Genomic DNA, 27587 nt, shown 5'->3' with positions numbered 1-27587 from the left:
CCCAGGGAGGTTATGTGGTTTAAACGCTGGTTTTATGACTTTAACAATTCTACTGGAGCACAGGGCCTCCTTTCCTGGAGCAACCTCAAAGTTAACTAACAAGGAGACTAAATCACTTTCCCCTGAGAGTTTAGAGACTCTCCAGAATGCTAATTATTTCTCAGAAGACAATAATTCACTTTCTCTCTAGAACAGCCTCAAGCTGGGCTACTCTGGAAGCAGAGGGTGAAATGTCTCCTAATAATTAGCTACTCTTTTTTTTTCTGGGATAAGAAGTTGTGTTGGTTTCTTTTTCCTGGTCCTTTTGCTCTAAAGCAGATGATAGAGAAGCCTTTCTTTTGTTCCCCTCCTCCACTAGTCCCCTTTCCTCCTATACAAAGGAACAGACTAACACAAAGATAGGTAGCAAGCCTCAGGATCCCTCTTTTAAAATAAAAAGTAATCTTTAACAAGAACAAAGTCAGACAAACATTCAAACCAAGAAGTACAATCTTATATAGAACCATTAGTATTTAACAAAGTAGAATTGAAGTAATTAACAAATATGAAAAAAAAACCCTAACATATTTTTATTGTGTCCCTTTCCAGGTCTACCTATAATTCTATTACCTCTGACTTTGTTTTCTTGTCTTTAAAATATGTGTGTGTGTGTGTGTGTGTGTGTGTGTGTGTGTATTTAGAGTTAGAGTTATAGTCAGTGTATTTGTAGTTCAGATATTGTTGGCCTAATATTGCATCATTTTGTCTTTCCATTTTTCCTTATGTTCAGTATTATCTTTGTATAGGGAATATATCTGACTACTACTATTGACATTTCATGGAGTGAATTCTCCCTCTAGAGCACTCACCCCAAGGCTGTGCGCAGACAGGGATTCTGCCATCCACCTGCTGTGGATTCTCTTAATCTAGCCAGGATTCACTTCAATTTGGCAAACATTAACTAAGCATCTATCGTGTGCATGTAGCCTTTACTTTTAAGAGGGCCAAGTATGTGCTAGATGTGAAGAAAAAAAGTCACCTATTAGCAAGCACATTGATTCCTTGTGGTTAGAAGCTCATTTTATCCTTACCTGGGTGCAAATCTGGCTAGAAGCAGCCGAATATATTGGGGAAAGGGCTGGGGATTGGAGCACTAAAGCAAAGTCTGATTGCAACATTTGCATTATATAGCATCTTAAAATTTGCAAAATACATAATAATGGTGCTTATTATAGGCCAGGCACTATTCTAAGTGTTTTCAATTATTTTCCCATTTGATCTTCATAACAATGCTTTATTTTATTATTATTTTCATTGTACAGTTGAAAAAATGGAGGCTTCAGCAGACATTAAAGGACTTGCCCAGGATCACATACCTAGTGAATATCTGAGGTTAGATTCAAACCCAGGGCTTGTAGACCAGTCCCAAGGCTTGCTCCACTGAGTTACCTAACATTATCTTATCTGATCCTCACAACAATTCTCTGAGCTAAATGTTTTTATTATTCCCATTTTATAGAACAGAAAACTGAGGCTGAGAAAGGGGATCATTCTATCTACTCTAACATCTAGTTATTTCCAGCCCTGATGCTGTCATTTACTGACTAGATGTCTTTGGGCAAGTTATATAACCTCATAATATACCAGTGCTAACATGAGGTTTCCCAAAAGTCTTAATGCCGTTTAAATGTTTAGTTGTTGTTTTTCTTAATAGTTTTAAATGCACTAAAATTTTTTGGACACTGTATTTGTCCTACCATCCTCATAAGCTGTTAATTTATTCAGTGGGATAATGTGAGTAAAACATTTAGTTGCCAGACAATACTGCATAAAGGACAGCTATTATTATCTTCCACTCAAATCTTATTGGACACCCCATCATGGTGACCCTAGATACTGGTGGACTGTGAGAGCAGAGGACAGGCTCCAGCGAATGGGTCCAATTAAGCTTTGAGTATTGGCCCAGCAGCAAGCTATATCTGACATCCAAGGATTAGAACAGCTAAGTTGAGAGAGAGAGAGAAAGAGAGAGAGAGAGAGAGAGAGAGAGAGAGAGAGAGAGAGAGAGAGAGAGAGAGAGAGAGGTGGGGAGGGAAGGAGGGAGAGACAGAGACAGGAAGAGAGAGACAGAGTGAGATTAACCTATTATTTGAAAGTTAGTAACTCATGAAATCATTTACTGAACCATGTCTGGGGACAGAAGCTTGGAGGGGATTCTGATCTGCATCTACAAAAAGAATCACCACTCTGATGAAATTCCAGATTTTTTTTTTTTGGAGTAGTATTGAATAATGATGATGCATGTTGGAAGAGATATTTTGGAAGGGGACAAAGAAAACCTACTCTTCCCTTAGTACCCAAGGAAGAAGGAACTATTAATATAATCCCTACTATGTGCCAGGCACCTGAACACTTTACAAATGTTATTTTATTCGATCCTCAAAATAATTCTGGAGTTAAGTTCTATTAATATCTCCATTTTACAGTTGAGGAAACTAAGCTAAGGTGACTTGCCCATGGTCACAAAACCAGTAAGTATCAGAGGTAGGACCTGAACTCAGATCTTCCTAACAATAGGATGAGAGCTCTAACCAACACATTATCTCTATGCCTCAAAGTTCAAGCATTTCTACTGAGTGCCAGTGTAATGAAAATAAATACCTGAGATATTTGTTCAAGTTCATAGATCTCTCTCCTGGGAAACCCAGTTCTATTTTAAATGAAATCATAAGATCATATGTCATAGAGTTGGAAGGGATCTTAAAAATTCATTCCATTAAACAAAAATAATAATAGCTAGCATTTATATATCACTTTTAAGGTTTGCAAAACATTTTACAAATACAATCTTATTTTTTTAACCTCACAACAATACTGAGATAGGTGCCAGTACTATCCCCATTTTACAAATGGGGAAACTGAGACAGACATAGCTTAAGTGACTTGCCCAGGGTCACACAGTTAGGAAGTATCTGAGGCAGAATTGTAATTCAATTCTTCCCCACTCCAGGCCCAGCACTTGATCCACTGTGCTACCTAGCTACATGATTTTTAAAAATGTATTAAGTGCTTATTATGTGCCAGATACTATGCTAAGTGCTGAGAATATAAATACAAAAATCAAAATAGACAATTAAGAAGGTTCATTCTACTGATCATCTATCTGATCCAATCTCCTCTGGCCCTTTCCCTTCATGTTACAGATGAGAAAAGTAGGATCCAAAGAGGGAAAATGCCTGATATAGTCACATGGTCATAAATAGTAAGACTAGTATTTGAACCCAGGTCTTGGGCCTCAGTTCCAGAGCCATTTCTACTATTCCTCACTACCTGAATCCTTTGCATCCTCCAGGTGTCTCCATCCATGTTTCACTGGCTAGTTTGGGGGGTGTTTTTTTCTGAAACAGGAAAAAGAGTTTTGTTTGTGTCTCTTCCCTTTGCTATAGTAGCTTGCATATCTTTAGTGCTTTAAAGTTTACAAAACCCTGTCCTCACCACTCTAAGGTAGGCAGTACAAATATTGTCACCATCGCCTTTGTATAAATGGGAAAATAGAGATCCAGAGAAGCTGTTTGCCCAGAGTCACGAAATTTGAATTTGAGCCCAGATTATTTATCTTCATGAACAATGCTCTTCCTGCTTTGCTATGCTGTCTCCCTTTGGAAGAGTTTTCATCAGTTGCTCTATGCTGCAGAACAAAAGCATTCTCTTCTGATTTCAATTGAGATGCTCCCCTCTGCTGGGAAATAGGAAGAGTGATTGTCCTCTCCTGCCACTGGTTTCCACGGCATTGAAAATAAATAAACATATACACCTTTGGAAATCTACATCTTGCTGATTCACAGGGCCATAGAGTTTAGACACTATTCTCAAGGAAAAAATAATTTCCCACCTTCTGCTTGGCCCCTGCTGCTGCCAAAGAATAAAGAAGTGAGTAAGACAAAAAAAAGTCCTATGTAGAACAGAGAACACAGTTTTTAGTGTCAGAAGATCTGAATTTAAGTCCAGGTTCTAGAACTTACTAGTTTTATGACCTTAAGCAAGGTCTTTCACTGGGCCTCATCTTCTTCATCTAGAAAATGGGAATAGCTATACTACTATTATCTACCTCATAGAATTACTTTGGGGAAAGTGCTTTATGAACTTCAAAGCTCTGGCTGAGGATGAGATGGCCTTTTAGTCAAAGCCATGGATGGGTGGATTGACAAACAAGGCAAATAGGTTGAAGATAGTGCCACACTAAAATAACCATAAAGTGAATTGTGCCCCTAAGATTCAATATTAGGAAGCAAATTCAGTAAAATCTCAAATAACTCATCAGCTCAAGGATTATAGGCTGGGGAAGGAATCAAAGGTTAATTGATTTTCTGGTCAACTGAGGATAAACAGAAGCCACTTTTTATTTCAAGTCTTTTCCATGGAAATCTATATAGCATGGACAAGTCCATTTTCCTGTTCTAGGAAGCAGAGTCTAATGAATCTCTTGGAAATTTTCTCTGGTGACTTAAGCTTTATACAACCCCAGGGTCATCTCTCTGAACACAAATTCTCATCATGCTATACTGCAGTTGTGGAAGATATAAGAAATTGGGTCGAAGCTAATAGCAAGCCAAGGACACGTTCTAAAAGTATTACTTTGTTTTTAAGCTGTCTTTGTTATTTTTTGTTATTGTTTGATCACAGACCCTAAAAGCGGAAGGAAAAAAAGGAAAAAAAATCAATCATTGAAGTTTGGCATAAGAGCCACTAACATAAACTGAATTCCAGTAATTTATATTCTAAGTTGGAGATTCTAGGTCATGGTGTAGCAAAGACTCTTGGGTTCATATGTCAGTTCTGATACTATGTAACCATGGACAAGTCACTTTACTTCTATCAGGCTCAGTTTTATTGTCTGTAAAATGGGCATAATCATACCTGTACCATCTACTTCCCAGTACTGTGAAAGAGGGAAACAAAACTCTAAACCTAAAAGTGCAATATAAATATGAACATATGTTCTTTTTTTTTCAGGATCTAGTATTGATGAGAGATTGTCCATGTTGTCTTGAGATTGGGCTTCAATGTTGTCTTAAGATTGGGCATCCTTGTGTCCCTTCTGTTCTAGCATTAGTATCATGTTGGTGAAAACTACAGTGTCTAGAGATTTATCATGGACTTCTTTTCTCTTTTTTGTTTTTCCCAAGGTCTTCTTTTCTAACATGACAGGCCTATTTTTTCTGGTCCCTTCCAAATTCTGTGAATCTTGAGTTAGCTGTTGACCAAAGTCATTTCCTTTCCTCTCTTCTCAACAAGATTACAGACTTCTCCTTTTATAGACCAGACCCTGATCTTCTTTATCCAAATTCTCTTCTCTCTGTCCCCAGGCTCGAATCGAGGAGCTGGAGGAGGAGCTGGAAGCAGAGAGGACAGCTCGGGCCAAAGTGGAGAAGCTGCGCTCCGACTTGTCCAGGGAGCTGGAGGAGATCAGCGAGAGGCTGGAGGAGGCCGGGGGGGCCACTTCCGTCCAGATTGAGATGAACAAGAAGAGGGAGGCTGAATTCCAGAAGATACGGAGGGACCTGGAGGAGGCGACCCTGCAGCACGAGGCCACGGCGGCCGCCCTGCGCAAGAAGCACGCAGACAGTGTGGCTGAGCTGGGGGAGCAGATCGACAACTTGCAGAGGGTCAAGCAGAAGCTGGAGAAGGAGAAGAGCGAGTTCAAGCTGGAGCTGGATGACGTCACCTCCAACATGGAGCAGATCATCAAGGCCAAGGTGAGGAGGGCCTGGAGGGCTTCTCGCCCTCAGTTTTCTTGATGTAGTAGATCTATCTACTCACCATTTCCTCTTTATTTCATTTCTTCTTTCTGTGAACAGTCTGGACATCCACTTTATTTTCTCCCCTGTGTTTCTCTTCTTCCTTCTCGGTCATTCTTTCTTACTTTGATTAAATCCAAGGTGAAGAGGAGGAAGAGGAAGAGAGAAAGACAGAGAGACAGGGACAGGAGAGACAGAGAATGGAGGGAGGGAGAAAGGGAGAGAGGAAAGGAGCCCCAGTTTTTGGCGTGGTTTCTCTTACTCATCTCCTCTAGTTTTATTCTCTGATCTTCTATTTTCTTGTGTTTCTCTTTCAATAATCCAACAAACATTTAGTAAGTGCCTATGCTGCTCAGAACATTGTAACTAGTTGCAGGGGATGCAAAGTTTTGTGGGGTTTTTTCAAGTACTACCTGACTTGAAGGAGCTTATGATCATGCAGAAGTGACAGGCATAGTCCTAATAAGTTTACTAGAAAGTAGAACATGGGGGCAACCAGGTAGCACAGTGGATAGAGCACCAGCCCTGAAGTCAGAAGGATCTGAGTTCAAATTTGACCTCAGACACATAACACTTCCTGGCTGTGTGACCCTGAGAAAGTCACTTAAACCCAACTGCCTCAGCAGTTGAAAGAAAGAAAGAAAGAAAAGAAAATGTGATGGAGACAAAAATGTTGTCCCTTACTAATTTTTACCATTGGCCTGCTAATATGGGAGTCAAACTAAAAGATCCCCAAGGTTCTTTTCTTGGCACCTTGTGTTATCAGAGAGTAGTGTCATAAAAAAGTACTAGCTTTGGAATCAGAATTGGATTTAGTTTGAAATCTTTTTTTGTTTTGTTTTTGTTTGAAGTCTTACTACTGTATGACATTGGGCAAGCATTTATGCTCTTGGTGCTTCAGTTTGTTCATCTCCAAAATAATGAAGTTGAATCACTTCTTTTTTTCCCCTTAATAGTATTTTATTTTTCCAATTAAAAATAGCTTTCAACATAAATTTTTTAAAGATTTTGAGTTACAATTTTTTTTCTCTTTCACTCCCTTACCTTCTCCCTCCCCAAGATAGCAAGCAATTTGATATAGGTTATACTTGTACAATCATTTTAAAGATATTTCCATATTTTTCATATGTGAGTAAAAAAAATCAAAACAAAAAGAAAAACGCATGAGAAAGAAAAAGCAAACAAATAACAAAACAGTGAAAATAGAAAGCATTTGATTCTTATAGTTTTCTCTTTGTGGATGTGGATGGCTTTTTTCATCTCAAGTCTATTGGAATTGTCTTTGATTGTGAAAAAAGCCAAGTTCACCACAGTTAATTATCACATAAACTTGTTGCCATGTACAATGTTCTCTTGATTCTACCTACTTCACTTAGTATCAGTCATGTAAGTCTTTGCAGGTTTTTCTGAAATCATCCTGCTGATCATTTCTTACAAAATAATAATATTTTGTTACATTCATATACTATAATTTATTCAGCCATTCTCCAATTGATGGGTATCCACTCAGTTTAGTTGGATTACTTCTAGCCCTTTCACTCTCCTTTTTTCTCTTCCCTTTATGCTTCCTTTTTCACATACATTCTTCTCTTCTTTTTTCCTCCTCGATACCACTGTTTCTCTGTCCTAGGACTTGTCATCCTTTTTATTCTTGAATGTATTTTCCTTAAGCTCTCACCAATCCTTTCTCTTTTTCCTTCCAGCTATTTATAGAGTACATCCATTTCCATTCCCCTTTTTCCTCAGGAACGGCTCAATCAGTAAAGTACCCATAGAGCAGGATTCAAAAAAGGTGCTAACATTAGTCTTTCTAGTAGAATATGACCCCTTAGAAAGCAGGGACATTTTTATCTAGAGGAAATTTTTGTGAGTTTTTTTGTTTTGTTTTGTTTTGACTTTGTAATTTCAGCACTTAGTGCAATATTGTGTCCAACTTCTTTTTTTTTTTTTTTTTTTTTTGGCCTAGACCTGAGATTTTACTCAGTTTTAGGACCTTCCTCTGCCAAAGCAGATTGTCAGCTGTCCTGCAGTTTACAGAATTGCTGTGGGGTATTGAGAGACTAAATGGTTTTCCCTAGATCATTCATCCTGTGTATGTGGAGTGGGCCTTCAATCCATATCTTCCTAACTCCAAGAACTATATTCTATGAACTATGCCATGAGTTCTCTCATCTTGTACCTAATAGGTGTTTAATAAACGGTTGATGAATTGAATTCAACTGAGCTTATTTTCCACCTTTCTCTCATTTTTAACCTATATACTCTTCATTCTGTCTCTTCATTCAATTCTTTCTTAGTACGGAGATTATTCTAATTGGCTCCCCCATCCTTAAACCCCATCACATGTGTTCACTGAACCTTCCCTTCTCCCTATAACCCACAGGCAAACCTGGAGAAAATGTCCCGGACTCTGGAGGACCAGGCAAATGAATACCGGGTAAAACTAGAAGAGGCACAGCGTTCCCTTAATGACTTCACCACCCAGAGAGCTAAATTACAGACAGAGAATGGTAAGTGCCCTTCCCTTAGTTCCTTCTCTGTCATTCTATTTCCCACGGCCCTCTGGCCCTACTTCTCCCTCCGTTAGGGTTACCAGCTCACTGCAGACCTCCCATACAAGAATCTCCCTGCCTTCTGTTCTAGGTGAGCTGACTCGTCAGCTGGAGGAGAAGGAGGCTCTCATCTCCCAGCTGACCAGGGGGAAACTCTCCTATACCCAGCAGATGGAGGACCTTAAGAGGCAGCTGGAAGAAGAGGCCAAGGTGAGTGGGAAGAAGACTGTCTGCAGTTGGCCAAGAGAGAATGAAGCTGGAGATTAGGAGCAGGCTCTCACAAGCATAGACTCAATAGTAAAAAAAAACAAAAACAAAAACAAAACTAGACACAACCAAGGGCAGGGGACTGTGCCCTCTAGTTCCAGCCCTAGTGCTTGTTAGCTGTGAGACCTTGGACAAACGACTGGCCTCACTTTTCCCATCTACAATCAGAATACCTTAGATACGTTTATAGTTAGTGAGGCACTTCCATATACGTTTTCTCATTGGAATCTCACCAAGATGACAGAGGGGAAATGAAGGCCAAGAGGAGCGACTTATTCAGAATTACAAAGCGACAGCAGCAGAATAGAACCCAGACCTTCCTACACTCTAGGCAAGAAGGTGGTATAATAGGAAAAGCACCTAACTTGGGGTTGCAAGCCTGGGTTTATTCCCTGCTCCTCAGCAACTGTATGGCCTTCACTCAATTTGGTTTTTTGAAGATAATCAGGATTAAAGGTTACATATATGCTAATAAGTGCATGAGTCTGGATTTGAACTCAGGTCCTTCTAACTCCAGGACTACCTGGAGTTAGAAGGACCACCTGGCTTCCCTGTCCTGCAACTATATGACCTTGAATAAGTCATTTAATCTCTTTTTCCTTGTAAATAAAATGTGGGAGTTAGAACAAATGATCTCCGAGGTATCTGCCAGTTGGAAAATTCCACGGCTCCCTGAGTTTTAGGCTGGGGGTAGAGTTTACAAATTAGGACAGAACTTGGAGGACTTGCCTGTTCCTCCCCATTAGAGAAGGTAATCGGGATCTTCCATCTCTCCCTCCTCTGCTTTCTCTCAGGCAAAGAACGCCCTGGCGCACGCCCTGCAGTCGGCCCGCCACGACTGTGACCTCCTGAGGGAGCAGTATGAGGAGGAGACGGAGGCCAAGGCCGAGCTGCAGCGGGTCCTGTCCAAGGCCAACTCGGAGGTGGCGCAGTGGAGGACCAAGTACGAGACGGACGCCATCCAGAGGACCGAGGAGCTGGAGGAGGCCAAGTGAGTGCCGGGGGCTCTCCCAACACCAACTCCGTCCGGCTCTGGAGCCCAGGCTTCCCAGCAAATGACACTGCAGTCAGTACTGTGGAGGAGGGGGTCTATAAGTGGGTGATTCTGGGAAGACAGACAGAGGATCCGGGCTGAGAGGTCCCAGGCCCAAGCTGGGCTCACAGACTAAATCCTCCCAGTGAACTCCCCTGCCAGCTCCCAGAGATAGAACATGAACCTCTTAATTTATCCCAGCCGGGAGAGTGTCTGACTGGGAAGAAGAGGTACAAGATGGGAGGGTGATCACAGGATGAAGAAGAGGAAATAAGGGAACTAATAATGGAATTCTGAAAAGGAGGAAAAGCAAGGTACTCTGCAACAATCTCCATCGAGTGATGAGTGGCTGGAAAGGGAGCTTAGCCCCAACCATCTGCCCCTCCCCCTTGGCTGGCCCTAGCCCACTTCCTGTGACAGGCGAGCTTTTGGCTCGGGTTATACCTGATGCACGTGTATAAGACGAGCAAAAAGCTTGTTGGTCGGAGGACCCATCATCGGCCTAAGTGAGTACCCTGGGGGAGGGGCTGGAATCAAGGTAACTCCAGTCCTAGTACTGGTCCTAGGCATTTGATCCCTCTAGAATGGGATTCTCAGAAACTTTGGTTCTAGAATACTAGTTCTCCCTATCTCTGCTGTGTGTTCTAAATTGTTGTAGAAAACTGGCTCAGTTCCTCAGATGGCCTTGTAGCCCTAGTAATTTCCCAAGGGCTCACGCTGCTCCTTCCTAGATTTATTTCCACTTTTTTCCCTTCTGCTTCCTCTAGGAAGAAGCTGGCTCAGAGGCTGCAGGATGCAGAGGAGGCTGTGGAGGCCGTGAATGCCAAATGCTCATCCCTGGAGAAGACCAAGCACCGGCTGCAGAATGAGATCGAGGACCTGATGGTGGATGTGGAAAGGTCCAATGCGGCCGCTGCTGCTCTGGACAAGAAACAGAGGAACTTTGACAAGGTGAGCACAGGATGGAGAGGGACAGGCTCAGGGTCAGAGGGCTGATCTCATCATTGCTCCGGAGCCCGAAGGAACGCTTTATATATGTCCTTATAAAAGGATGTTTATGCCGACACCTTCATCTTACAGATGTGCTCCTTCTTTTAGCCCTATTCTCACCAGACTTGCTCAGGGTCAGGCAGGTACCAGGTGGGAAGTCCGGGGGCTGTGACTCCAAATGCAGTTCTTTTTGCTGGGAGGGCCATGCTGCAACTGAAGGAAGACAGAAAGACAAGGGGCTGGAATCTCCATAATGGAGCCAGAGCAAGAGGCAGGAGAACAGAAGGAAGAGAAAGCTAGATAATAGTAAAGGAGCCAAAGAAGGCCAAGAGAAGCTGAGAGATGCCAGAAGGAAGGGCCCAGGCACGGAGAAGAGGCAAAGAGAGAGATGTGGGGACAGGAAGCCAAGCAGATGGGGAGATGGGAGGCTAGGAGGCAAGGAAGGCAAGGAAGGGAAGGATGTGGAGGAAGGAATGGGCCAAGGAGGGGCTATGGAAGAAGACCCCAGGGAATAGGGCTGAGAGGGATAGAGCCTGGAGACTTTGTAGAATGAGCTTGTTCCCATTCTTGGTTCTTGGCAAGATTCAGAGAAACTTGGACAAGATGTGGAAGAAAAGGAGGAAGGAAGAGAACTGGGAAAGAAAGATGAGGAAGAAGATTAAAGTTAGGGAGAATCTAAGCAGGGAACTGAGGAAGAAGGAGGAAAAAAGGACAAAAAGGAGAGGGAATATGGCATAGGAACAAGGTGAAAGAGAAAGATAGCCTTAGAGTGGCAAATGGGAGGGAGTAATCTGCAGCTGTAAAGAAAAGAAAGGTTTTATATGGAAGTACCTCTTAGGTTGAAGGAAATTAAGAGCCTAAGAGTATAGAGTACATTACAGGCATAGGGGATAGCCTGGGTAAAAGTGTGGTGGAAGGAAATGTAGTCTTATGTGTGAGGAACAGTAAGAACGACAGTTTGGTTGGTTGTAGATGGGGGTGAAGGGAAATAATGAGTAATCAGTCTGGAAAGGGAGTTTGACACTAATCTGTAAAAGGCCTTAAATGTTAAACAAATATTTGATCCTAGAGGTATTAAGGGATCATTGGAATTTACTGAGTAGGAAGTGATATCAAACTTACAGTTTAAGAAAATCATTTTTACAGCAGTAAAAAGGATAGGTTGGAGAGGAGAGAGATTACCAGTTAGGAGGCTGTTGTGACCAGTACAATACAAATGGGCTAGTGGCAGTTGAAAATAAGGAGAAGGGGCTGCTGATAATTCAACAGAGCCATTTGTTAAGAGAAATCATGCTGCTTATATATCTTAAAACCATGTTATTATGAAAGGCATTGTTCTGTGACCAACCTGGTTTCTGTTTTCTATGATCTCTCTGAAACATATTGTTAGTTTCTAGGATGTGTAAAGTTCATAATGCCCCAATAATTGTGCCAGGACCTTATGCTTTCTCACAATTTCAAGCTTAAATGCACCCTTGATTAATCTTAGGAGGAGGGGGACATGCCGTTGCTGAGGTTTCTAGCTTCTAGAGGAGGCTACTGCCAGAGCCCGGGCTGGCCCTCTTCTCACCTTCAGTGCCATCAGGCTCAGCCTGCTCCTCTCTCTGCTTCTGCTTACATTTCATGTTCCCAAAGTGCATTATGGCCCCTGTTAGCTTGTAGATGGAGTTCTTCTCCTCAGGAGTGAAGTCCATAAACAGGCACAGCATTTGACCCTTCTCATGTTCCTCCTTTGTCTTGCTCTTTTCTCCTCCCTATTCGTGAACAGATCCTTGCTGAGTGGAAGCAGAAGTATGAGGAGTCTCAGTCAGAGCTGGAATCCTCTCAGAAGGAGGCTCGCTCCCTCAGCACCGAGCTCTTCAAGCTAAAGAATGCCTATGAGGAATCCCTGGAGCACCTAGAAACTTTCAAGAGGGAAAACAAGAACCTTCAGGGTGAGTCGGGGAGGAATCAGGGGGAAGAAGGGGCTAGCAGCAGACAGTGAAAGTATTGGGGAAGGGCAGGGCTGTGAGAGGGATACCACAGTCCCTGAGGCTGTCTCATCTCTTCCCTATCAGAGGAGATCTCAGACTTGACAGAGCAATTGGGAGAAGGGGGAAAGAATGTCCATGAGCTGGAGAAGATCCGAAAGCAGCTGGAAGTCGAGAAATTGGAGCTTCAGTCGGCTCTGGAGGAAGCGGAGGTGAGAGAGAGGCTGACTTCTGCTTTCTTTCTCCTCTTCCTATCTCTCTCCCTTCATCCCAAGATCAAAGGAAAACTATTTCAGGCTGCCTGCTACATCCATTTGTTGTTGTTATTGTTTAAAAATAACTTTTTATTTTTAAAATGCATGCAAAATAGTTCTCAACATTCATCTTTGCAAAACCTCATGTTCCAAATTTTTTCTCCCTTTTCCCCCCACTCCTTTCCCCTAGACAGCAAGTAAGCCAGGTTAAACACAGGCAATTCTCCTAAGCATATTTCCACATTTCTGATCCCTTTGTTAAACTCTATCTCCTTCGTGGGCTCTAGTCTGGTCTCTCCCTTAGCCTCCGACTCCAAGCCTTCTACTTTAAGGAAAAGCCCCTCTCTCCCTGACTCCCCCCCAGAACAGACGTCTCTCCCCTGACCCCCCTCCCCAGCACAGACATCTCTCCCCGACTCTCCCCCAGCACAGACGTCTCTCCCTGAGCCCCCTCCTTCCCCCAGCACAGACGTGTCTCTGGGCTACCCTCTGTACGGCTTCCTCCAAGGAGAAGTGACAGAGACCGCACCGAGGACAGCCGCACGAGCGGGGCCTGGGCGGTGGGACACAGACTCAGGGATGAATAGCCCGCCCCACACAGCACACCACAGCCCAGCTCCGTCTGACAGTCCCCCTGCCAAGGGCCCGGCTGGCTTTGTTTGATCCCTTTTTACAGAGGACTTTCTCCCCAGGAAGTCGGGGCGGAGAGGGTGCCCCAGGCCAGGCCCCGTCTCCCTGCCGTGCGCCCCCAGCCGACTGTGCTCCCCTTCCACATTAACCGCAAGGCTCAGCCCCTTTCCTCCATTCTCCCAGGCCTCCCTGGAGCACGAGGAGGGGAAGATCCTTCGGGCCCAGCTGGAGTTCAACCAGATCAAGGCAGAGATTGAGCGGAAGCTGGCGGAGAAGGACGAGGAGATGGAGCAGGCCAAGCGCAACCACCTGCGGGTGGTGGACTCCCTGCAGACCTCCCTGGACGCAGAGACGCGCAGCCGCAACGAGGCGCTGCGGGTGAAGAAGAAGATGGAGGGGGACCTCAACGAGATGGAGATCCAGCTCAGCCAGGCCAACCGAATGTCCTCGGAGGCCCAGAAGCACTTAAAGATAGCCCAGGCCCACTTAAAGGTAAGGGGCCAAGGGCCCAGAGCCTCGGCGGGGAGGAGCGGTGGCCACCAGCGCCTACTTAGTTCTTCAGGGTTTGCAGAGCACCTCGAGTGCACCACCACACCATTACGGTCACCGGGGAGAGGTGTGCGGTTATCTCCGTTTTTAAACAAGGAAACCGAGACCAGGGGCTTTCATGCTCTATCAGCCGTACAGCAAGTCATCGGAGGCGGGCTTCAGGCCGGGTCTTCTCGACCCAAGGCCGGCATTCTTTCCACTTCGCCATCCGGCTGCATCTGTAATCCGCGGCTCGTCTGTGGGAGAGAGAAATAGGCTCCCAGGAGTCACAGACAGGTCAGCGGAGGCCGTGTACCCAAACTGGATCTGGACTGTGTCAGGAGAGACCTCGGAGGAAAAAGAGACGAAGGCTTGGTCCTCGGTCTCTGGGCCTCCATTTTCTCATCTATAACATAGAAGGGTTGAACAGATAATGTCTCAGATCCCTTTCAGCTCTAATGTGTGATAATTCTGAACACAGCTGGTAGATGAGGGAAGTTAGACTGACCAGGCTATATTATAAAATCTGTTCCTCAAAGATGTGAGTGCATGACAGGAGGGCTAAGGGGAAAGAGAAGCAAGATGATAGATTTACTTTTTTGTTTTTTATTTTATTTTTTTCAGTATTTTATTTTTCCAAATACATGTATAGAAAATTTTCAACTTCCATTTATATTCCAAATTTTTCTTCCTCCCTTCCTTACCTCCCTCCTCCCCAAGAAAGCAAGAAATCTGACAATAGGTTTAAATATGTACAATTCTTTTAAACATATATCCATATTTGTCACGTGCAAGTAAAATCAGATCAAAGGAGAAAAAGTATAAGAAAGAAGAAAAAAACAAACAACAAAAAAGATGAAACTACTATGCTTTAATTCACATTCAGTTTCATAGTTCTCACTCTGGATATGGATGGCATTTTCCATTCCATGTCTATTGGAATTGCCTTGAATAACTGAATTATTGAAACGAGCCAAGTCCATCACAGTTAAGATAAAACTTAAAAGTCATTTAGCGTTTTAAAAAAAAAATTAACAAGTCTTTCTTTCCTCTTTTTCCCATTTCTCTACCCTATGGAAGAAAGGGAAAGCTCTAGTAACAAATATACATAATCAAGCAAAACAAATGTCCACAAATCATGAATGTCTTAGAAGTTATTTAAGTCAAGATCTCATTTCACAGATATTAAACTAAGGCCTTAGAGAGATCGAGTGTCATCTCCATGGTCACAGAAGTAGTGTGTAATAAGCCAGAATCTCTGCCTCAAAAAAACTCTTTCAATTCATCCATGATTCCTGTCTCCTCAGGAAATATTGTTTTTCATCCATAAGTCACAATCTCCTTTCTAGAAGAAGGAAGGGAGTAGTGGGGCATGGTCATCAATGATATCTAGATCTAAATGCCCTCTTCCCTATAGGACACCCAGATCCAGCTGGATGACTCCATCCGGGCCAACGATGACCTGAAGGAGAACATCGCCATTGTGGATAGAAGAAACAATCTACTGCAGGCAGAGCTGGAGGAGCTTCGGGAGGTCGTGGAGCAGACGGAGAGGGCGCGGAAGCTGGCTGAGCAGGAGCTCATCGAGACCAGTGAGCGGGTGCAGCTGCTCCACTCCCAGGTGAGAGACTCCCTGTGCAGTGACAACCTGCTGGATCTCTGCACCAAGAACACCCACAACTCGGTGGGGGTTTTTTGTTTTTGTTTTTGATTTTTTTTTTTCTGATGGACACCTATTAACCAGAAGATTACTTGCCATGGGAATATGGAAATTTAAAGTATTATTCTACCTCCTGTCAAATCAGGGTCCAGGTACATCATGATGCTGCTCTTTTAGGGAAAGCATCTGATTTAGTGATATGATATAGTTCTTTTGGCCCAATTTTTAATAATACCATTATCTAAAATAATAATTCATATTTACAAAGTTCTTTATAATTTATGAAGCACTTCCTTCCCAACCACCTTGTGAAGTAGGTAGTGTAAGAGTCATCCCCATTTTGTGGATGGGGAAATTCAGGCTCTGAGAAATGAAATAGACTGACCTGAGTCAATCAGAATTGAAAACCCAAGCCACCTGACTTCAGACCTAATGTTCTTCTTTTCACATAGAAGGCAATTTGGAGCTAAGATCTAAAGTCAACATGTAAGATAAAAATCGCATATAGTGAAAACGGAACTTCCTTAAATCAACTGATTTTGAATTCCACCTCACCTTCTGGTGGTTTAACTTTGACAAAAGATTTGAGCTAGAGCTAAGGCTATCTCACACAGCATTGTCATGCAGAAGCACATATTTACGGTTTCTGTCTTCCAGGAAGGAATTTAATACTTTCAATCTCCCCAAATGCCCTCACTACTTTCAATTAGCCAGAAGTGCTCTTACTTTCTTATTCAGATAGAACCTACCTTAAAGAGAAAGTACTTCCCAATGACTACAACCAACCTGTCATCAAGCATTTATTATTTACTATGTGAAAAGGGTTAAAACATAGGAAAGAAGCTTTGTTACAATGCAACAATTCAAAACAAACAGCAGCAACACTCTACTCCACCAGTCCCAGAGGATCATAGATTTAGAAGGGATTTTAGAAGCTACTGAATCCAATATCCTCATTTTATGGAAGAGAACACTGAGATACCGCTGAAGTTAAGGGACTTGAGCAGAGCTATAAGTTAGTTACTAAGTATTTGAGGTGAGACTTTAATTCAGGTTTCCTTGACTCCAATTCCAAGATTCCATCCACTACCCCATGCTAGTTCTTTCTCCACAAGGATGATCTGGTTTCCCTGAGGTGTTTTCCCCATCCTGAGGCCTGCCAAATGCTTGTTCTGCAAGTCTCTCTCCAGACCTGATGTGATCCTAAACATCGTTGGGGGAGAAAAGTGTTAAGATAAACAAGGTTAAGAGAAGCAAGGTTTAAAAAGCCCCAGTTTTCACAGCCCATCTGGGTTCCAAAATATGAACTGCACTCTGATTACTTGGCTTGGCTGGGCTAAGTATAGGAGGCCCTGGGAAAGGAACTCAGGAAGGGTCAATAGGGCCACTGGTCAATGGGGCCATAATTCTGAGTAAGACTGAATTCAGTTCAGTTAAATGCACCTAAGATTTGACAGTAAAGTAGTACCCTACTTAAGATAGTCATATTAAACTGGGGTCCTAGAGAGACAATAGGTTATAATGGAAAGAGTGCTGGATGTGGATTCAAGACACCTGGCTTCCTATTTAACTCTGTCACTTACCAGAATTTTATGACAATGGAAAAATCAACTAATGTCTCTGAATTTTAATTTCCTCATCTATAAAAGAAAGATAATAGTGCTCAAAAGCTCTACCTTGAAGGTTTCTCGTTAGGAAAGTAGTTTGTAATGCTTAAACTACTACTTATGAGGAGTTCACCAAACTAGTAGTCTGGAAAATAATACCATTTAATCAATGTCTTAGTTCCTTTCTAAATAATAGTTATGACCAATTCTTCATCTTTTTACTCACTCTTTCTTTCTTTTTATAATTGTAGCTTATGACATTTCTATAAAGTTGTTTCCATGGAACTGAAGATTAGACCATCCCCCTTTTAAGCTTTTCTGTTCACTCCTAAGTCTATCCCTCTGATAATATCTGCATGTTTATATCAAGACTAAAATGTAAAACTCCAGATTCTCTTCTATGTAAGCTCTTTCTCCAGCGATAAGTCAACTGAAAGAGCTATCTAGAACAGTGGCACCAAACTCAAATAAAAATGGGGTCACCAAACCATACAAAAGGACCCCTGAGGGCCACATGGACTTAGAAAACCACATGATAACATTATCTGAGTTTTATTATATTTTTATCTTGTTAAACATTTCCCAATTACATTTTAATCCTGTTTGAATACACTCAGTAGTGTTGAAGGCAGCATTCCTGTGTTCAGCAACTCTGGTCTAGAGCACATCCAAATGTCCACAAAGATCTTCTACAAGAAAGAGGGGAAAAAGGCACCAAACACAAAGAAATGGCCTAAAACCATGACTTGGTCAGGAAGCTTTAAATTCTCTTTTTTGCTGCCTCGGTTCTAGAACACCAGCCTAATCAATCAGAAAAAGAAGATGGAGGGAGATCTGTCTCAACTTCAGTCAGAAGTGGAGGAGTCATTGCAGGAGTGCAGGAATGCTGAGGAAAAGGCCAAGAAAGCCATCACTGATGTGAGTGACCACCTTTGTCTTCTTCCTCCTCTATTTCCTGCTGATTCGCAGATAAAGAAGCAAAAATGGAGGGATTGAGCCTAAATTACTGTAATCCTAGTTTGAATGACTAGAGGACCTGAGAAGAGTTGAATCCAGGTCAATCAGGAAACGTGGAGAAAGGATCTCACAGCTTGGAGAGACCTCAGAGGTCACCTAGTCCTACTTTTATTGAATAGGAATCTCTTATCCCATGTCCCCAATTAGTTGTCAAACATCTTCTACTTCAAAACCATGAGTCCTGAAGAAACCACTGTCTATATCTCCAAATGTCTATTTATATCTATATTTATATACCAAACTATCTATATCTCCAAAATCAACTTTTTTTAGTTTTTAGACAAAGCTCTTAATTTGGGGGTAATTTCCCCTTAAATTAAACTGAAATCTGACTTTCTAAAACTTTCACTAACTGTCCCAGTTTTTCCCAGGAGATCATGGAAAAGCAAGTTTTACCCCAATGCCAGCTCTCTTATCCAGCGGGTGCTAGCCTTTAGTCCAACTCTAGAGTGCGATCAAATGGTTTTGGAAAGCAGAGGAAAGAACATGAAATATTGGTGATCTTGGAGGGAGGGCCTTAGTCAACCATTTGCTCTCCCGGTCCCCAGGCAGCCATGATGGCCGAGGAGCTAAAGAAGGAGCAGGACACCAGTGCCCACCTGGAGAGGATGAAGAAGAACATGGAGCAGACCATCAAGGACCTGCAGCACCGGCTGGATGAGGCCGAGCAGATTGCCCTCAAGGGGGGCAAGAAGCAGCTGCAGAAGCTGGAGGCTCGTGTGCGGGAGCTGGAGAACGAGCTCGAGTCCGAGCAGAAGAGAAATGTTGAATCGGTGAAGGGCATGAGGAAATGTGAGCGGCGCATCAAGGAGCTCACCTACCAGGTGAGGACCCAGAGGGAGCTTGGGCCTTGGTGGTGGTGGGTGCAGAGCAGCATCGGAGCGGCTCCCATAGGAGGCTGAGTCTTTGTCCAGCTAGAGCCGCCTACGGGTCGCTGTGTCCCACAGACTGAAACCCGAGCTGATCCCGGTCCCTAGAATCTGCCACTTCAGAGGGAAACCCCGTATATGACTATTCATGGACAGAGCCCTTATGAGGTACCTCCCATGTCCCAGGCACAGTGCTTAGATCTAGGAATGCAACCCAAAGCAAGCTTTGGGGTTCCAGTGGTGGAACTGGACTGAAGACATTTTAGAATTTCCACAAAAGTTCTACCAGTAAAGGGAAAGTAAATGTATTTTTCCTTCTGAGACCTATTTTCCTAAGAGCCCTACTAATTAGTATTGCCCCAGGCTTTTGCATGATTCCCATTGTTACCAAGAGTGACCAAGTGCCACATCTAGCTGAGAAACACAACCCACTTTGTGGGAAGGGAGGAGTATTGCCAGGTTGAACTAAAATTCAATAAAAGATAGCTAATATAGAAATTTATGAAACAATCCAAAAAGCTACAGGGTCAGAGGAAAAAAATCTTGGAGAAATAAAATCTAGACTCTTGCTAGGCCTTTTTTTGTAAAATCCAAAAGTTTTCATGTTTCTCTCAGATAGTCTTACCACATGCCTTGAAGGACAAAGGCAAGGCCTATTATCCCACTTGACAAATGAGAAGGCACAAAAAAAAAAATGGTACTTGCCCAGTGGCACATAAGCAGATCTGGGATGATACTCATAAACCTAGGTTTCCCAAATCTTAGCCCAGTGAAGTTTCTCAGACTATGCTATCAAGGATCAATGAACTAGGAAGATGGGAGGGAGAGGGAGGAAGGACAGAAAAATCAGAGGAAGGAAAATAGTGTGAGATTCTTCTGATCCAGCCAAAAGCAAAATACATTGCAGTAATGTTCATTATGGTTCTTAGGAGCTACAGAAGAAAGAGATCCTCTATCTAGAGAAAGGAGATATCTGGAAATAATGTTACCTCCATTATTAGACCACAGAAAGAGGGTTTTTAACTTGGGGTCCATGGCCAGATTTGCAAAGGGAAGGGGCATGTGAATTTTTTTAATATTTTGAGGTCAGTATTTCTATTTTAAAACATTCCAAGAAATGATCCATAGGCTTTACCAAACTGCAGAAGAGGTCAAAGATACAAAAGAGCTTTAAGAATACCTGCTCTGTCATTTTCATTAATTCCCCACCACCACGTTTTCTATTTAAAGCTTCTCTCCAAAAATATTCTTGTAAAAATTCCACTCATATCAGTATCATTCTGGTTGTTGTGAATCTAGAACTACCTGGAATCTCTTCCCAGCCTCCTCCTTGCCCCAAGAACATATCAGTTGATGCTTTCCAGCACTAAGTTGGAATACGTTGATAACTACGCTTTTACCTTGGTTCTACTATCAGATCTAGTCGCCTTCCCAGAGACATCCCAGCTCCTTCCACTGTAGAACTAAAGTACAGAACTTGGGTCCTTTTTGCTGCTGCTTAGAACTTGTTCATGGCCTGGGGGCCATGGAGGGAGGATGGAAGTAGGGATGGGAAAGCGAAGACTGAGAGAAGGAGTTTTTATGTGATTACAGCTGTAAAGCACTAAGCATAGTGCCTGGCACACACTGGGTTTTTTTCAGTCATGTCCAACTCTCGTGATCCACTTGGGGTTTCTTGGAAATACTGAAGTGATTGGCCATTTCCTTCTTAGCTCAGATGAGGAAACTGAGGCAAACAGCCTTAAGTGTCTTGTCCAGGGTGACAGCTAGAAAGTGTCTGAGGCCAGATTTGAACCCAGGAAGAGGAGTTTTTCCGACTCCATGCCCTGCACTCTGTCCATTATAATACTTAGGCGGCCCATGGCTGGCACACAGTGGGCACTACATAAATGTTTACTCCCTCCCCGACAAAGCCTCCTCCCTTTATTCCCCCATCCCTTTTCCCACACACATGCTCTCCACCTCCTAACCAGCTTCTTTTCCCCTCTGCAGACGGAGGAGGACAGGAAGAACTTGCTCCGCCTCCAGGACCTGGTGGACAAACTGCAGCTGAAGGTCAAGGCCTACAAGAGGCAGGCTGAGGAGGCGGTAAGCAAGGGCTGCCCACGAGGGGACTTGGACACAAGAGGGTCAACCTAATTGATTCCCATATTTACCAAATATCCACTGTGTTGAATAAAAGGAAGAATCATATTTTAGGAAGTTTATAAAACTCTTTCCAGCACCTTGTTAAGAAAGTAGTACCAGTATCATTTATCCCATTTTATAGATGAGAAAACTAAGGCTCAGATTCAGAGCTCCTTAAAACTTTTTCCACTCATGCTCTCTTTCATCCAAGAAATTTTACATGACCCTGGGTGTATAGATAGATGAAATAGGTAGACAAATCAAACATTTATTGATAATAAATCACCATTTTGCAGCCCCCACATTCAGTAACGATACACCATTTTTTGGTGGAGACTTGCAGTTTAAGCTTTGGTTTAAGTGACTTCCCAAAAGTCACACAGTTAGTGAGCGAGAGAGCCCGTGTTTAAGCCCAGGTCATCAGAGAACAGGTCAAAGCTGTCTCCTTTCTACCTGTGTCCAAATATGACAATGTATAATGACTTCGCAAGCGGAGCAGCAAAGCAAAGTAACACAGGGCAGTGGATGAGAACAGTGTGCAAGCACAGGGCAGGGTAGGCCGGGAGGGGTCCAGGACTGGTCAGGAAAGGCTTCCCCGCTGAGGGGGAGCCATCTCAGCGGAGCCCCAGGGGACGGGCCAGCAGAAGCAGCTGCGTATGTAGTAGAGCAGGAGGAGAAATGTTATGTGCACAGGAGGTAGGAGGGTGGACGGGGGCACTGAATGCCAGGTTAAGGAGCTCTATTTCATGGACCATGGCGGGTCACTGAACACTCGGGGCATGGAAGTGATGGGACCAAGGAGGGCCAGGGTCAGAGGCCCCAGCCTGGGCCGGAGCTCGGGTCTTCAGAATGAGTGGGCTATCCGCCTGGAGGAGACTTAAGTTCCTCGCAGATCTCTTTGCCCTCTCCCATTCTCTTCTCTCACCTGCCACAGGAGGAACAGGCCAACACCAACCTGTCCAAGTTCCGCAAGGTCCAGCACGAGCTGGATGAGGCTGAGGAACGGGCTGACATCGCCGAGTCCCAGGTCAACAAGCTTCGAGCCAAGAGCCGGGACATTGGTGCCAAGGTGAGCCCACATGTGCACAGCCCCTTCAGACCCCCTCACACTCCCTGGAACAAGGTCCCCGCCCCAAGCAGAGTCCCCATATATGGCACCCTCAACCATGAGTTAGAAGCCCAAGGCCTTAAGGCTTGGCCCTTAGGAGCCCTAAGTTTAGGGTATGAGACCCCGACTTGTGACTCCCCAAGATATACTCCCTGAGATCCCTTCAACTTCTCCTCCTCTGAAGAAAACAGGGACCACGACAACAGAGTTGGTCCCAGAAGACAAAGACTTAATTCCCATTCATTCCAGACTATCTCTTCTACATTCCTGTTATACTATCTTGCCAGCCAAAGGACCGGCTTCATTAGGAAGTTGTCAAGTCATAATTATATATTCCAAAATGTCCATCTGTCTACCTCTGGCACCTTTTTCCTCCTCCTTTCCCTTTCTTCAGTACCTATCATTGTTCTTTAGCAATAGTGTAGTTAATGACAAAAGCAGATATCCAACTTTACAAAATGGTAGCCATGATAAAGCACTAGATTTAGTTAGAAGACCTGAATTCAAGGCCTAGAACTACTACTTGCCAGCTCTGTGACTTTGGTGGAGTGATTTAACCTCTCTGACTCAGTTTCCTCATCTGTGTAGTGAGGTGAGGTCCACTAGATGACCTCTAAGGTCCCTTTCAATTCTACATCTATGACCTGATGGTTCAGAATTTTAAACCAGCATAATCCACAACCAGAGTCTTTTCCAGGTCCCCCTTTTTTAGCTGACTGGAGGAATTGACCCTCTCTGTGTTTTCTAGACCAAATTACTCCAGGTCTCCCTGATTCTGTCTGTAGCCTCATGTATATCTGTCCCTACTAGCTTCCCATCTACCCCCAGATCTTTTCCAGTGGCCCCAGCATAGCCTTCCACTCCTCCCCTCAAAACCCATGTAATTCTGAAGTCCCAGCCTCTTATTAGCATAGTCCTGTCCAGATAACTAATATTCATAACAGGAAAGTCACACAGGTTTATAAAGTACAAGTCCAAGATAATTAGAGTTGGTAGTAGAGTGATTTCCCCAAAAAGTATGGATCTGTAAACTTGGGACATAAAAGGTCAAGAGGGCCCTTTAAATCCCTAAAATCCTGTGACTTATCTTAGGTCATCCCATGAGATCTTAGACTCTCCCAGATTTCTCCCACAGAGACATCCTGGCTATTTTCTCCCTTCTACCAGGATATCCCTCTCACCTCTCCGATTTTCTTTTTCTACAGAAAATGCATGATGAGGAGTAAGCCTCCTCCCTCCAACTTAAGCAAGACCCTCATTCTCCTCCACCCCTAGGGTCCAGAATGATCAATGCACAATAAACATGCTGTCAGATGCAATGCCTTTGTCCTTTCTGCCTGCTCCTTGTCTTTTCTTCCATTACATGAGACCTAAGGGTATCCCATATTGCAGGTGGGGAAGATCCATCCTCTGGCACAGTGGTTCAAACTCACATAGAAATGTGGATCATTAAACTATACATAAGGACCTCTGCAGGCTACATATTGGCTTAGTTTTAAAATGTACTATTAGCTCTGTCTTACTGCATTTTGTTGGTTTTGTCAAATATTTTCCAATTATATTTTAATCTGGTTCAGACCACACTCAAGAAAGGCTTCTGGTAGAAGGTGGTATTTGGACTGCATCTTAAAGGAAGAGAAGGAATTCTATGAGTTTGAGAGGAGGAAGGAATGTTATCCATGCTTAGAAAATATAGAGTACTGAGGCTCTGAGATGGGAAATGGACTACTCTATGTGAGAGAGAGACAAGCCCAATTTAGTTTGATCATAAAGTAGAGAAGAGAGGCTATAATACAGCAAAGATGGGAAAAGGTTATGGGCCAGAACTTGAAACAAGATGCTAACTCACTGGAATTGATGGAGACAATGCTTATGTACTTAGTTCACACCTTTAGAGTTCACACTTTTAAGAGAGTTCATACATTAGAGTTCACACCTTTAGAGAGCATATATAAGGAGGAGTCCAGGAGATTCACAAGTCAGAAGCCCACAAGCCCACTCTCTCAGAGGCAGAGTCAATTCATTCCAACTTCTACCTTTGTACTGGCTGGAGGCTTTGGATTCAGCGAGAGCTGGAGGTTGAAGCTGGGAGAAACAAAGGACTAGCGGCAAGAGCTTTCAGAACCAAGGAGGGAGATAGGCCTCTAAGAAAGCTAATCGGGCTATTTTAAAGGAGACAATAAAGGATCTGAACTTTTAGCTCCTGGCTGCATTTGGGTGATTATTATACTGAACTGAAACTAAGGTTCTCGGAAAACATTAAATTTAAGAAGAGAACATTACAGGAAAAGGTTGGGATCAAGTGGTAACAGGCTGAAAAACTAAACAGAGGACTCTGTATCTTATTTGAGAGGCAATTGGAAATCGATGGAGTTTATTGAGGACAGGAATGATATGATCAGATCTGAATTTAAAGAAAATCACTTTGATGGCTAGGTGGAGGATAGGCTGGAGAGGAGAGAGACTATGAGCAAGGAGACAAGTTAGGAAGTGCTGGTTGTGAGAATAGACCCCAAAATCTGAAATAGCTTGAGAGAGAAATGTATGGGCAGCTAGATGGCACAGTGGATAGAGCACCAACTCCGAAGTTGGGAGGACCTGAGTACAAATATGGCCTCAGACACCCTAGCTGTGTGATCCTGGGTAAGTCACTTAACCCAAATTGCCTCTCTCACAAATCATGGGACACAAATCATTATGTCATTTGGTAGCGGAGACAGAGCCAGAAAGGAGATATGGCTCCCTCTCATCCAGGCTCTAGAAGGTTTACATTATATAAAGTGTAGGCAAAGGCACCAGTATGTGAACTACATGTATGTGTTTAAACAAAGTTGCAAGAGGATAACTTGAAAGCAAAAGAGATCAAGATAGACATGAATGACTGTAAATTCTCAGTGAAATTTAGGTGAAGCTAAAACACAAGCTTGGATAAATCCATTATAAGTCCTGTTTGGGGTGAGTCCAGGACCAGGGAGAATGTGCAATACCTTAGTAGCTATCTCTAACATTTTTAAAGTTATTGAGGTCAGGTGACATTATGAGTGTAGACAACCTTTAATTACATAGGGTTGGGATTTAAACAATATAATAATTTTTCCAAACACTTTTCCTACAGAGGGCATTGCAATAATCTCAGTGAGAGCTGATGAGGGTCTGAACATAGGGGATGTATCAGTAGAGAGAAAAGGTCAGATCCAAGAGATATTGGGGAGGTAGAACAGGATTGCCAATTAATCACATAGATATGGGTAAGGACAAACGAGAAGACAAGGATAATACTGTGCTTATGAACTTAGGAGACTGGAAGATTGGTGGTGTCTTCCAAAGAAATAGGAAAGTTTGAAAGAGGGGTGAGTTTGGGGGAAATGACAATATTACTTCTACCTTCATCAAATTGGTTGCTTGTCACCCAAATTCTAAACATTTCTTCCTACCTACATGTCCTCTCTCCCATCCATCCCTCCCCCACACCAAACCATGCTTTTGCCTAGTGCATTCATGTCAAATAAGATAAACCTTTTCTAAAGCCATATCCAGTTAGGAATCCCACCTTCAGTGATACCTATGAGGTCCAATTGGTTTCCTTACTTTAGTATTTTTAGATTGCCTTTCTTGTCAACCAATGATAATATGGTTCCTTTCTTGAATTTTTGTGTCCTGTCTAAAATTCTTAGACATTTTAAGGGCTATTTGTTTCTTTCCCTTGTAGCCAATCTTAGTGGCATATGTTAGAGAATATTCGTGTCAGTTTTATCTTTCCTCCTTCCTTTTCAGTTTCAAGCTCTGAGTTTACAATCTTTAGGTAAATGTTTGTCATTTGTGACTCTTTACTAAATCTCTGGGTTCACATGAGGTCCAGCTCTCATGAACCTGATTCAATTCTTAGAATTCTCAGCATCTACTGCTATATCTCACATCCCTACCCAAGTATATTCCTGAGTACATCTTAATTTGACTCAATTTTTTGCCCAATCAGGATTCCTCTGTGAACACTGGAATTTGGTTTTTGTTTCTCTAAAGCTAAGGGATTTTTAACCTGGGATCCAAGAACTTGTTTTCTTACTTTTTATATATTCGATAACTATATTTCAACATAATTGACTTCCTTTAAGATATTATACATTTTGTCTTATACATCTAAAAACATTATTTTGATGGAAGGATCCATGACAAAAAAAAAGTTCCTGAGAACCTAAACAATACTTTAAACTTCATACTCTTTGATGCCCTATCCTCACCCTAAGTACTTCATGTTACAAATGCTTGGAGAACCAAACAACTCTTCCTTTCTGTGAACCTCCACCTCTTTCAGCTATCCACTGAAAGTTTTTTTTTTTTTTTTTTTCCCTTTCTAGCCTATCCACCTCCTCTCCAGGGTTTCTGATGTCTCCAGTCAGTAGAAAGCTTCATTTCCCTTATTTTTTCTGTGTCTCAATCTAATGCCATTTCTCGCTTGCATGTGTTGCGTCTGTACAGGTATTGCATGGTTGGATCAGATTCTCTCCAGGGAAATCTCTCTGTAACCTCCCTTTTCTCTCTTCCTTTGTACACACACACACACACACACACACACACACACACACACACACACACACACACATCTTCTTTAGGAGGGATTTCTCATTTAAAGGTGAAACCTAAAGGCATAGTTGTGAGCTTTCTCAGCAATGGGATATCAATTCTTTATTCCTCATAGTCATGAATGTCAGAAAAAAAGAGAATGCTACAATAAGGACTCAAGAGAGACCTCTTCTAGAAAATTCATATATTTACTAAGACACACAAGAAAAAAAAGGAGTATGCTTCTCATGAGATACATTTTAACAATACATTTTTTACCATCCCTGGACAAGAGCCCTTTATACTTATATTTTATTGGTCCAAAAATCTAAATCTGTTTTTAAACCAGTTATTTACTATCCAAAGTGAACAAAGTTTGCTCTCTCTGTATCTCTCTCTAGATACTTGTATGCCATTGTTTTTTCTTCCCATATCTGTTACTCTCTGTAAGTATTTAAAGTATAAATAATTTTTCTCTCACCAGATTTACAGCTCTCTAGACATATATATTATTTTCTGTTTTTTTGTTGATCTCCTCCCTCTTTTACCAACACACACACACACACACACACACGTCTTCCAGGAAAAAACCGCCTCTATATTCAGAACTTACCCAACTTACTGGGAATAAGACAGAC

General features: G+C 42.7%; 1 protein-coding gene across 1 annotated transcript in view; it reads left to right on the top strand.

Annotated features, from left to right (window-relative positions):
* The window catches only part of MYH6 (myosin heavy chain 6), a 41234-nt gene extending 17526 nt beyond the window's left edge, over positions 1 to 23708 (top strand). Inside the window, exons 25-38 of the mRNA XM_051980483.1 lie at positions 5346 to 5735; positions 8161 to 8287; positions 8421 to 8539; positions 9391 to 9587; positions 10397 to 10580; positions 12388 to 12553; positions 12677 to 12801; positions 13657 to 13965; positions 15419 to 15622; positions 18061 to 18186; positions 18834 to 19109; positions 21147 to 21242; positions 22216 to 22350; positions 23595 to 23708. Of these exons, the coding sequence (XP_051836443.1) occupies positions 5346 to 5735; positions 8161 to 8287; positions 8421 to 8539; positions 9391 to 9587; positions 10397 to 10580; positions 12388 to 12553; positions 12677 to 12801; positions 13657 to 13965; positions 15419 to 15622; positions 18061 to 18186; positions 18834 to 19109; positions 21147 to 21242; positions 22216 to 22350; positions 23595 to 23615 (2475 nt within the window). The 3' untranslated portion in view covers positions 23616 to 23708. The remainder of the gene's footprint in view (positions 1 to 5345; positions 5736 to 8160; positions 8288 to 8420; positions 8540 to 9390; positions 9588 to 10396; positions 10581 to 12387; positions 12554 to 12676; positions 12802 to 13656; positions 13966 to 15418; positions 15623 to 18060; positions 18187 to 18833; positions 19110 to 21146; positions 21243 to 22215; positions 22351 to 23594) is intronic.
* The last annotated feature ends 3879 nt before the right edge of the window (positions 23709 to 27587 follow it).

Source organism: Antechinus flavipes, chromosome 2 (genome assembly GCF_016432865.1).
Source record: "Antechinus flavipes isolate AdamAnt ecotype Samford, QLD, Australia chromosome 2, AdamAnt_v2, whole genome shotgun sequence".
NCBI classification, from domain to species: Eukaryota; Metazoa; Chordata; class Mammalia; order Dasyuromorphia; family Dasyuridae; genus Antechinus; species Antechinus flavipes.
This window is presented reverse-complemented; position numbering and strand designations above follow the sequence as displayed.